Genomic DNA, 13,190 nt, shown 5'->3' on the forward strand with positions numbered 1-13,190 from the left:
TCATCATTTAGTTATTTTCATAAAATCCTCATAAAAAAAGAGAAAAGAAATATTTAACCTAGCTTAGTCCAACTTTATCCTATGAATTTGAAACGTACTTAGAGTGATTAATATAGAATTAAAAAAGTAAAGAAAAAACAATAGATCCACAAATACACTTCATGGTCACATACATGACTTAGTAATAGCAAACCTTAAAATAATGATCTAAAACTTAAAACCAATATGAATCTGTATAAAGGATACTTTCTTTCGCTTTTGACGAAGATTAGGCATAACCGGTTTCGAAGATTCAATTTCTGTTGGGGGACAATTTACTTGACATGCTGAGGATAATACAGAAAAAGTTTAAAAACAAGTTAACAAAAATTTATACAAACTATTTTTGTATAAAATCTTAACGAAAATATTTGAGGGAAAAAGTGATGTTTGCACATTATAAACTTGCATGAAAGATAAACCAGGTAGTAAAAAATAATAAATTTAAAGGCAATGTAAATTGAACTAATAGATTTTGCTATAAGAAATGCCATGATTTGTAAAAAGTAAAGGTACTATTGTATCCTAATGAAGATAGGGTATTCTTTGAGCTGCATATGAATAATCCTAAAAAACATGAATAAAGCACAAATAATGGTACAAAAACAGATTTGGTTCTAATTTTATAAGCAAAAACCTTCCTTAGAATAATAGGGGGAAAAACAGGCGATAAACAATTTGCAATAAAGAAAAAAAAATGGTTTAACCTAAGGGAAGAGCAAAAAGTTAGAACAAGATTACAACAAAGGAAAAACCTTAAGGTTTTCATCTTAGTCCCCCCCCCACACACACCAGTTTCTTATTTCCTTTCTTTTGTTTGATGGTTTTGTTCAAGCTTATTGCTCTTCTCCTATTAGTTAAACCACCTTATTTTTTATTTTTGTAACTAGTTTGTCCCATTAGAAAGCTTTACAACTGGGAAGTTTTCAAGTAATTGTAAACAAAAATAAATAGACAGTCATTAAAGTATACTTGATTCTAATCATTGTTTCCTTTAAGCCCTTAAAAACATCACAATAAATATTCAAATTAAAAAGTATGAAAGTTAAAAGGATCAAGATTTCTTTTCGGCAGGGACAGAAGTCACTAATCAAAAAGACAGTTTTTAAAAAAATTTAATGTAAAATTATGTAAAAAATGGCAATCATACATTATGCACCTATAAAAGAAAATAAATTATAAATCATGAATATTTTGCATTGCTATTGATTAAAACTTTAAAAAAAAAAAGGATAATTTCTTCCAAGTCGTCATAGAACAAAAAAATAGAATGGCTTTGATATTAGTACATTTCTAAAAAAAAAAAACTACTTTTCACAAAATACTTTTATTGAAAAGCGAAAAATTATATAGATTTGCTTCTATAAATGCAAACAAATAAATTCACAATTTTGAACTTTTTTAATTAATAAAAATTTAAATTACATACTCCTGTTTTCCTTCTGGTAAGGAATAACACTTGCAGGAACAGTTCCAGGATATTCTGGGGACTTTCTCTCATCACAGATTTGCAAATTAGAATACAGTAGTTGTTGTTCATTTTCATTTCCTTCTAATTTTATATTTTCTATTCTAAGGGTTTTAAAAAAAAGAAAACAAATATGAAATAAAATTAATAAGTGACAAGTAATCAATGTCTCTAAGGACCAATCCAAAACTACTCTATAAATTTTATTGACTTCTTCACTAAAGTCCTTTGAGACTAAAAAAAAGTAAGTAAAAAAAAAAAGTAATGATATGATTTAGAAAGTTAAGTGCTTTTAAATAAATAATTCCCATAAATAATCAAACGGGGGAGAAAGCTTACAATATCAAAGGTAACGCATTTGAGTCACTAATGTATTAAAATTAAATAAGAGATATTGGACATACACTAATCAAATTTTAAAATGAAATCTTAGAAATTACTAAGTATTATCTTACATAATTGATTTACAAAAGCATTAAATAACAAAGTTAAATAATATAGTTAAAAACTATGCTAGCAAGGTTCACTTACTTTAAAGTATCTAAAGGAGATAAGTTATTAATATTTTCAGATGCAGGAACAGGGTCATTATTAGTCATTAGAGAATTTGGACTCCATATGTTTGTTTTTGATTGAGGCGACAAGGAATATGAGCTTGGATATTCACTCACAAGAGGAACTTGAAATGATTGCTGACTACTTGGAGGAGTTGAAACAGCTGAATCTAAAAATATATTTACAAATTTATATCTAATCATTGGAAAAAGGTACAATTATCATTACTAAAAAATTTCAATATAAATAATTTTATTCCTGTTAATTGTTAAATTGCACTAAAAATTTAAAAATCTAAGAAATCTCAAATTTATAACTATGGAATTAAAAAAAAAGGGGGGGGGGCTCTAGTTGTTGATCTGATCACACAACCATGCAAAAGAGCAACTAAAATGGTAAGACTTATAGAAAAGCGGTCTCATACGTGTGAAATTGTGAGCAATATTAATTTTCTATGGCCAAAGAAATGTCATAGCATATCTCATCCTCATGCATGACAATGCTACAAAGGGTGCATAGCCAAATCTTTCAACAAAAAATAAGCACCTTTTAAGTACTTTTTAAGCACTCAAAAAATATTTTTAAGCACTATATACTTTAACAAAATGGAAAATAACTTTCAAAGACTTTATAAGATCATGATCATATTAGCCATTATAAAATGATCGAGAGATTCTCAGATTCGATATCAGAGGGTGAAAAATGAAAAATATAATTTTGAGATAGATCTGCCAAGCAAATGATAAATCTAATCATACGAATCACACAATTATGCAATTTTAAAAGATGATAATTATAGAACTAAATATTTTTTCCAGGAGACCTGTGTTAGCCCCAGTAAATAGTTATGGTTATTTAATTTTAATGAAGAAAAGTAAAAAACCAATTTCAATAAAAGTAAACATTATTTTGATGCATCTTATTACGATTTTTCTGAAATCGAAAAAGTTATTGCAATTCAATAAAGAAAATCATGAGTTAATGCAAATCACAAGTAATGAGATCTTTAAATCACGAGTTAATGAAATATGTTTAGCAAAATGCAATGTACATACCACAATCTAAAGTGCTATTACCATTTTATACATCTTATTAATCTATGTTTTTTCTTTATACAAATTTTAAATATAAATATTATCGAAATAGTCAAAACTATGCATTTACAAATGGCATTTAAGGCAATTTACACAAGGTATCTAAAAAAAAATAATATTAAATATACAACGTGCTAACTATTAACATATGTAATAAAAAAAAAATTTCGGACAAAGATAAGTAGTTAGATTATTGAAAAATTGCTGGTGAAGGAATTTAAATATTCTGCTAGTTTTAAGAAAATGTGCTAAGAAAAAATGGAAAATCAAAATCATATTTTAATGATTAAAAAACTATAAAATTGTATCGAAAATAATAATAATAAAAATAAAAAAAATTTCATACAAGTCTTAATTTACAAATATTTGTTAATTAATAAATATTTGTTCGTAAAGAAGAAAATCCAAGTAATAAGATTCAAATTGATGTATTTTAAGATATTAGACCTTATTTTCTTAAACCTAAATAATTAATTGAGGAAAATATCTAGAATTAAAATGCAAATAAACATATAATCCATAACTTTTAAAGTTTTTCGAATCTATATAACTCTAAGAAAAACTTTGATTGAATATAATAAAGATAACTAAATTCTCAATAAATTATTGAGAATTTAGTAAAACGAATATAGAAGTGTTAAAAATTGCAGCATTAGACTTACTGTGATAAATAGGAGTGTTTGGTCCAGAATGATAGTAAACAGGTATAGGAGAGTATTCACTTTCTTGGTTATAAATTTGGTCCTAAAATTTTACAAAATAAGTTAAATATTTTGAATTTTTAAAGCATAATTTCAAAAAACTTAAGGCTGCAAGTGAACTTACCATTTTACTGTCCTCAGGACTGTGCAAATTATGGACATTTTCTAAACTTTTGTCAGCATCAACCCTTTTTTTCAAAGTAGAATTCCAATGATTTTTAATGGCATTATCAGTCCTGTAAATAAATGAGCAAACATGTTTTACAAAGAAATAAATACAAAATTAGTATAATAATGTATAGTTTAATAGAACAAGAGCTAGATGCAGTTATACCACACCAAACTCAAATTCTGTTATTCTCGATTCATTATAATTCTATTATTCATTATTCTATTAATTCTAAATGGTGATATACGCCCCAATTCAAAAACACTATAGAGATTGAAAACAAATTTTTAAAAAATAATAATAACTAGGGTGCTATAGAGAGCCCTATATCAGAATAACCTATAAATATTTGGCCAAAAATACCCCTACCCTTAAATTTTGATAGAAATGTGAAACTAGTCATCCTTGACTCAGTTCACAGCCTTTCTCAGAATGTTGGATAGTAAATACTTATCTTTGCCTGTGGCAATGATTTAAGTGCTTATAGAAAAATACATAATTTCTTATTAATTTGTACAAATAAAGTAGAAAAGAAAATTTTAAAAACTGATAAGATAAAATAAAAAAAATTCTTTTTTTAAATTTCAATGACAATAAATTTCAATTTAATCTGATACCCTATAAGTCATTTAATAAAATTTTGCTTTCTGAATAATAGTATTATAATAATAGCGTGAATAATAATAATACAGTAGGGAACCGATTATCCGGAACGGTCGGGACCATCGCTATTCCGGATAACTGATTTTTCCGGTTTTCTGAATCGCTAGAAAAATCCGTTTTTTTATTGTTAAACTCAACTAAAAAAAAAAAAAAAAAATTGGAAATAATCTTAAAAATAAGAAAAAACGATGAAGTAATACACTGATGATTATTTCCAAAATGATGGTAAGGTAAACATCTTTAAAAAAGGAAAGAAAAATCGTAAAATCTTATGAGGAAGAAGAAAAAAAATTAAAAATGGGGAGAAAATTTATCGAATTTCGTTCCGGTTTTTTGGTTTTCCGGTTTTCTGATTTCCGGATAACTGGTTCTGTACTGTAGTAGGAATAATTCTTATAATCTTGTAAATATAATTTTGATTCATTCTAGAAATATTTTAATACTTGCATCTGAACTATACACGCATAGTAAGTAATTTATAATACGTTCAAATAGAGTTAATCTCTGGAATTTTACATTGAGTGTTGGCCGAAAACATTGTATCTTTTAGTACTTATCCCTTTCGGCACAAGGAAATTAAGCTATGTTATTTATTTGGTTAAAAAAAATTCTTTATTTGTTCAATCAAAAAAAGTTACATTTATATTATTATCCTCGGAGACTTTATCACAGCCACTACGAAATAAGTATCTACTTTTTTTAATTTTTGTGGTCCACTGTCCAAAATCATTGTGCATCTCGGTCCTAAATTCATGTTCACTTAAAAAAAGCATGCAAAATATGAAATTAATTACCTTCCAGGTAATAGCTTAGCTATTTTAGCCCATTGATTCCCCCATTTCCGGTGATATTCACAAATTAACCTTTCTTCTTCAACAGTCCATGCAGATTTTTTAATATCAGGATTCAGATGATTGTGCCACCTAAATTAACAATTCAATTAAAATATTTGTTTAACTAAAAAATATCATAATTTCTGACTAATTATTGACACTACCTTTCTCTGCATTGCTTTCCAATTCTTCCATTTAAATGCTTGGCAATTGCAGTCCATTTTTGAGGACCCAGTTGTTTAACAAGCTCAGTAACTAATAAGTCCTCCTGAAAATGAAAGCACAACTCTAATATAAACTATTACACAAGTACATCAAAGTTTAGAAATCAACTTCATTTTGCTTCCGAAAATAATGAATATCTTCAAATAATTAAAAACATGCCACTTTAAATGGCAGTCTAATCTACCTTAATAAATTAAATAATTTAATAAATTAAAATGCTTTAAATAAATAAAATTAAAAAAAAGCAAAATTAAATTCTTGAGGAATAATATATATTTATTACATTAGAAAGATTTTAGTAATAATTAACCTAATTATACATAAACTAGAAATATAACTGATATTCAGCCACTATTCCCCCTTTCTGTTGAATATTCAGCCAAATATTCAGCAAAGTATTTTTAGACTTTTTTTTTTTTTTTTTTGAACTTGAAAAGATTTATCTAAAATGGTATTTTTAGTATACATTATTAGAAATAAGTTTTACTTATATTTTATAAGTTCTAAAACATGCCATATTGCCAGCTAGTTCTAAAACTTGCTGGCAAATTTATGTTCTGGAAGACAAATAAGAACGACGAAATTTGAAATTGAAACTAGATTACTTTATACTGAACCAGGAGTTTAGTATTGCTGAATTTATTTTAAATCATATTCAGACCATGAATTTTTTTTTGAACATATATTTTGTTTTAAGAATTGCGAAAGTTTTTTATTTTTTATTTTAATGGTGCATTTTTGATACATTTTATTCCTTTATTGTCTCCTTTTTTTCCCCTGTAGAGTAGTAAGACAGATAACCAGCAGCATAGAAAACTGTGATTTCCAACCTTAAAGTTAAAAATAAGAACCAAGAAAAAAATTTTGCGGTTTCTTTTTAGTGATTTTATTATGACATAGCATTTTTTTCAAGAGGGTTTCCAATGGATGACTTTTATTCTTTTTTCTAAAAATACAGAATGTGAAACAGTTGAGATTTTTAGTGATAATTTTCTTTATTTTAAAAAGAATGATTTTAGTTTTGGCTTCAATCTAGTTTTACTTTTTTTTTTTAAAAATTTCACTTTTATTATAACATCGCAATTAAGAAGGTCTCTATTAAACTTTATTCCTTTTTCTTGAAAATACACTTTATTTGCAATACAGTACATGTTTAGTTAACCTTTAAAATTTTCGATCAAGAATTAAGATTTATTTTCATTTTTTATTGGCAACACTTTTAAAAGCGTTTCTGATCGGCTATATATCTTTTTATGTTTTATGGACACTTCTTTTTTCCAGAAAATATATATATCTAAACATAATATATGACCCAGCAGAAGAGAGCCTCCCTTCTTAAAAATTTTACCAGGAATAAATATTCCACTTACAATTTTTCATTTTTATTTTATTAAAATTGTTATTTTTTTCCATTATAGTGAAGCATGGCAATCATTTTGTTATTAAGTTCTTTTTCTTTAAAGAAAATTTGTCAAAATTAATTGAAAAGAGAAAAAAATTCTAATAAAAGATATATAAATAAAATTTTTTTGGTCTAAATATTCAATCTCCAAAATATCTTTGGGTCAAAATATTCTAGTATTTACAATGCAAATTAATATGATAATTTGAATAATAAAATTACGATTTGCAGTATTTTCGATATGATTTTCAAATATTTATGCAAGAATGAAATTACCCTTTAAAAACTATTTGTGAATAACACTGTGGATAGGTTTGGGGAGCAAAATGCTTAATCATTACAAGGTTTTACATATTAGTTATACAAACAGTTAAAAAAAATTATAAGGAAGTAAAAAAGTAACATGGAATCATACTTCTTTAGTCCAAGGTCCTTTTACAAGATTAGGATTGACAACTTTTGACCATCTTTGTTGACACTGAACATCGCTTCGACCAGGTAAGAAACTGGCGATTTTACCCCAATAGCCATCACCACCATAAATAGCAACCAGCCTTTTAAGCTCTTCATCCTAAATCAAGGAAGCAAATGCAAGAATTTTCATAAGTCATAGCTTTCATTTGGAAAAGAATAGCTCCAATAGATTTAAAGTCAACTATGATAAAAATTATTGTCAAACTACTATTACTGTATCTAAAATATTTTAGACACAAGGAATTTTAGGGATTTTTATGTTTACTGAAATACAAAACTATATTAAACCAATATCAATTAACAAATACCAAGTCATGATTGACCATTAAACATACTTGAATATAAAATGTTATAGTATGTTTTATTTAATTAGTGATTTTTATGTTTAATAAAATACAAAACAATATTAAACTATAACAATAAACTGCATTGACATTAAACAGACTTGAATATAAAATGCCTCATTGTATCTGTTATTTAATTCCTTTTATAAAGTTATAACATATATTTTTTAATAATATCAATATAGAGATTCACAATAAAACAGAAAATGTTAGCATATTTTTAAAAAAAAAATGACAGTTTCAAACTGATAACTATAAATAAGATTTATCATGCTGCTAAAAGATGAAATTTTTTTTCTTTAAAAAAAAGGAAAATTTTGTATCAAACAAAAAAATTTTATAATCTAGTAGAGTTAAGTATTAATGAGTAAATGAGTTTTACATATCAAATGAAGAAAATAAATTTATTCAAATAAATTATAATGATATATAAAGAGTAAGATACGCAAGGATTTGTTGATATTAGATATTTATTAGATCACTTTTTCATTGTGAAAGTTTAATCTACCTATTTTTATTTAAATATCAAGTTAAACATGGAAGAAGTTCTCAATTAATATCAGAAATAAAATTTCCCGATTTTCATCCTAATTCCAGACCTCGTTTTGACTATACTTAGCAATATTCCACTTGGAATATTGCAATATATCCACTTTTTTTTATTCATTAAGTAAAAAAAATTAATAACAGATTTTTGTATAAAAATCTTTCAAGTATTACTTTTTGTAAAAAACAGAAGTTTACAAGACAAAGGAACAGCATGCACAGTTTGAAATATAAAAGTATATAAAATATAAATAAAAGGAATATTTTGTACAAAAACTGGACAAATTAAAAAAACAATATAGTTTAAACCTAATATATTGCAAAAATAACATCAGTCATATAGTTTAAAACTAAGCATATATCATACCTCAGAAAAAAATCTATTTATACAGAAAGCTTATTAAAAAAAATTACCAGACTATTGGATTACATTGTTGAATTTAATAGATATTTAAGAAAAATTTGAAACAAGAAAATGCTAAAATTATTGTTAATAATTTTTACAAGTAATTGCAACTGTAAATTGATAGATAGATTAACTTTTAGCAGAGGTTACCAATCGATTTAAATAGTGCTTTAAATCATGATTTCCCTTAGATTTTCTTTAAAAAAAATCACTGATTTAAATTTAAAAAAATTCTTTTTCCTGCTTAATATATAACTAGTTATCATTTATATAAAAACATTTGTGTCCACAAATTAAAATGTTTTTAAGGTAGAAGAAGGAATGCTATTTTCAACCCTTTGCATATATTTTATTCCGTTGCACCAGAATCGATCTTTACACTTGTCCAAATATTATCCAAAAGTGCTCTTCATAACAAACAAAGAAAAAAAATGAAACTTAAAATTTAACATAAATTTTTTTTACCAGACAGTTAACCCTTTATAAGGCTATGGTAAATAATATTTTCCACGAATAAACTTTATTAATGTTGATTCCTCAATACATATATAATATTTAAGATTTTACATAAATATTTCAGGTACATTTAAAATTTATTCTTTCATATTTATAACTTGTACAAAATTTATGTTGTTAAAAAATTAAATATCCTTAGAAAGTTACAAGTCATCTATTAAAAAAAACTTTTTTTTAAAAACTATGGTTTCTAGAAAATTCAATTTTTTTTTATTTTTAAATACTGTGGCCCTAAATAATCAATTTGTGATGGCACAAATTTAAATACTAATAGTTAGTTGTTTATTTTCATATGAGATACTTTTTTAAATTTATAAAAAATTAAAACACATGTCAAACTGTGAAATATTCTTTTTTACAATATTTTCAAATTCTTGATAGAAAAAAAAAAATAAAAGCTCATATTCAAGATACTAAAAAAAAAAAAAAAAAAAAAAAAAAACTTATTTTTTTTTTTAAAGGCAAAGTTTAGAATTCATGAAAATAGTAAATATATGACAAAAAAAATTAGAAATTAATATTTAAACAAAAAAATTAGAAATTAATATTTGTTTTTATATTTAACTGTTTTATGGTTTATTAAAAAAATTTTGCTTCCAATTTTTTAAAAAAAGTAGAAAATATGTTTTAGTTTTTCTATGTATCTTCATGTAATTTATGTCTGCTTCGTCTGTGATTTTAAATAATTTACTTTCTCATAAAAAAAAAATATTTCATTAATCTCAAAAATTAGGAAACAAATTAACAAAAAATCATTGAAAACATTATGCTAATAACTGCAAAACCTAATTTTAAATTTAAGAATTGAGATTTTAAATGCAACTGCTGTTTGTTTGTAATCCAAAATTAACATGAGTATAACAAATGAATAACTGTCATATATTATTAAGTTCATAATAAAATATTCAATTGTTCTTACTAATGCACTTTTAACTTTTTACATAGAAAAGTGTGAAACTGTTAAAAAGAAAAAATTATAATTACTTAAAATCACCAGACATTTAAGTTTTGCTGGGGTTTTTTTTCCCCCTATTTGCAGAAAAATATAACAAAATAATTTATTTCTTAGATTTTAACTTAAAAACTTTACAACAAAACTTTAAGAACTGTCTAACACAGATTAAATGTTAAAAAATTTAACCAATTATACATACATAACTAATGATTTTACCTCAGTTTTTGACCATCTAGCTTTATTTACTGATTTGCTTTTAGAAGATTTTGGCATATCTGTTACACTGCCAGTAGAGCTATTTGAACCATCACTAAACAGCGCAGGCTCCCTTTAACAGAAAGAAAAGTATTAGTTAATATTACGATTAAAAAGAAAAAGTATATTTTATTTAACATTGAAGCATAATAAAACAATGAAAAAACGACCATACAGCAATAATGCCTATAACCAATCACTACTTGATTTCACAAACAATTCTCTTAAACAGTGAAATCAAAAGGTAGTAGTTTTTAAATTAAATGCCAACATAGATGAAAATGGAAATTTCCTATTATATCTAATTTTCTAGGTCAAGATCTTTTTAGAAGTCATTTTCATATATAATTCAAAAACAACAATTATTGTTATTAATGATAGCCATTATTTTTAAAAATAAATTACGATATTAATATTAAATTTAACACAATCATTAATGCATTTTTTTTACAAGTAAGAGCATCTTAAATTTAGGTATCTTGGATATGTATTTAAGGCTGTTATTAAAGAAACTTTGAAAACATACATAACTAAATGTAAATATAATTAGATAAACATACATCATTAAAAAATTTAATTCATTATTGAATAATACCAGTTCCCATAATATACATCTCTCAGATACATATAATATTTATTAAATTCATAATTTATATAGAATATTTAAAAAAAAAAAAGCTGCAAACCTGGGGCAAATAAATTCCAGCGAATCGATTTCATTACCGCTCATTTAAAGTTTCTGAATAATTAGCAACCAATAAATAATTTTAAAAACAATAAAAAGTTTGATATTACTTTCCACATCGTAATTTTTAAATTAAAAATAAACGAGAATTAAGATTCGAAATTAAACCAGAGAGCAAATGGCCCGGGGTAGATACAAACATATGCAACAAACCAAGGGTTACAAAAAGAGCAGATGGCGAAAGGCTCTGGCGACTACAGATTTGAACGAAGCGCCAAACGTGGGAGAGCGAATCAACAGCAGCGGCATTATTTGTGTCGCGAAGACGAGAACTTATCAATTATACGTAAAAATCTTTTTTTTTTCTTCCCCCCTTCAAGATAATAACTTAAGCATCGAAAACAAACGATTGATATAAGAAGTTCTTAGAAAAGAACTAAACTAAAGTTAATATTTATGCATAAAAACATTTATATTAAATGTGCTAATTGAAATTTTAAATATCCTTTTTATATTTTATTGTTTTATCCATAAGCAAATAGAATATTGTTTAAACAGCGATTATGAAATATTAATATCAGTTTTCATGGTTAAAACTTCAAACATGAGTAGACATTAATAAGTACCTTATGAAAACTATTACATTAGTCACTATTACATTAGAAAATTATGACATTAATTAGTACCTAAAAAAGCGCTAAAACTTTCAAGATCTCGTAAAATAGTAACAACAAATGTGGGGGGGGGGAAACATAGGAAAACTTACAATTTAAAAAGTTGAGCTTAAAAAAGGTCAAAAGTTCAAATTAAGTAGTAAAATTTCGATATAAAATAAATTGCATAGGTCCCGTAATGAGACTCTATATTAATTGAAAAAATAATAAATGGACTAATGCATGTCAAGGTCTTTTAGCGAAAAAAATCTTATAAACACAGAAATTCATTTTAAGATTTAAGTTTGAAACTTATTTCAATCTTTTGTTTCTCAGAAAACCAAGATAAAGGAACTCTTTTTTAGAAAAATATAATTTCGAAAAGAAACTAAGTTCAACACCGGTGGGGAGGTGAGGGATAGCAAAAGGAAAATCGCTCAGAAATGTGCCAAACAGAGCGATTCTGAACATTGCATTACAACCTCAGCTGTCTAACCTACCTACAAAATAACACCTGGCAGATTTTATGATAGAAAAATCAAGGGAAGAGAAGATGACGGGGTGGTCCGGAGGAAAAAAAAAAACGAGGTAGCTAACTCCCTGTTGCCCTCTTTTTTCCCCCCTTCTTACATGCTCGAAGCAAAATAAATATTCTGTAGTTTATTCGAAAACAATTCAAGGAATATAAAACGTGACATTGAACCTTCTAATATGAAATGCAACGGTACTTTTTTTTAGTTATTCTCTCCCTTTTTGGAAATGCGACTTACACCAGCTTTTTGCTCACCTAAATAAAAAATTAAAAAACTACACATTTAATCGAACCATCTGCAACTAATTGACATTAAAATACGATTAAAAATTTGCGAGTTAAATAGTTAAATCATTGTGTGTTGTCGCACGACCCCATTGGCAAAAATCATTGTGTACTTGCAAGTGATGTCATCGTAGAGGTTCGACACCAAGCGTGACGTTGCTCAGTGTCGAATTAATCCAATTAAGTATCCAATTGGGTATAATATAAAAAAAACACAACTACTTCCACTTAGTAGGAATAACATTTACCATGGCGCAATGCTAAATTCTATGCCACTATCCACATAAATGCCACTATCCACATAAATCAATTATTAATCAAAAATCGAATATCAATTACTTTTCTTTATAATGCAATAAAATCTGGCGAGCAGCTATTTAAACGATCAAA

At 25.7% G+C, this 13,190-nt stretch overlaps 1 protein-coding gene across 3 annotated transcripts in view; it reads right to left on the minus strand.

The window, feature by feature from the left end:
- The window catches only part of LOC107448794 (uncharacterized), a 38,320-nt gene that overhangs the window by 13,366 nt on the left and 11,764 nt on the right, over positions 1 to 13,190 (minus strand). For 2 of the 3 annotated variants that reach the window (XM_087167885.1, XM_071183399.2), the window contains exons 2-10: positions 10,607 to 10,718; positions 7,565 to 7,720; positions 5,687 to 5,790; positions 5,484 to 5,612; positions 3,982 to 4,093; positions 3,819 to 3,900; positions 2,039 to 2,231; positions 1,469 to 1,611; positions 247 to 326 (exon numbers count right to left, since the gene is read on the minus strand). In XM_087167885.1, the coding sequence (XP_087024011.1) occupies positions 247 to 326; positions 1,469 to 1,611; positions 2,039 to 2,231; positions 3,819 to 3,900; positions 3,982 to 4,093; positions 5,484 to 5,612; positions 5,687 to 5,790; positions 7,565 to 7,720; positions 10,607 to 10,663 (1,056 nt within the window). In that variant the 5' untranslated portion in view covers positions 10,664 to 10,718. Of the gene's footprint in view, positions 1 to 246; positions 327 to 1,468; positions 1,612 to 2,038; positions 2,232 to 3,818; positions 3,901 to 3,981; positions 4,094 to 5,483; positions 5,613 to 5,686; positions 5,791 to 7,564; positions 7,721 to 10,606; positions 10,719 to 11,331; positions 11,554 to 13,190 lie in introns of those variants that run through there. The other variant, XM_087167884.1, reaches the window with a different exon arrangement.

The sequence above is a fragment of the Parasteatoda tepidariorum genome, chromosome 7 (assembly GCF_982258835.1).
Source record: "Parasteatoda tepidariorum strain Cologne lab strain chromosome 7, Ptep-v5.0, whole genome shotgun sequence".
In the NCBI taxonomy this organism is placed as follows: domain Eukaryota; kingdom Metazoa; phylum Arthropoda; class Arachnida; order Araneae; family Theridiidae; genus Parasteatoda; species Parasteatoda tepidariorum.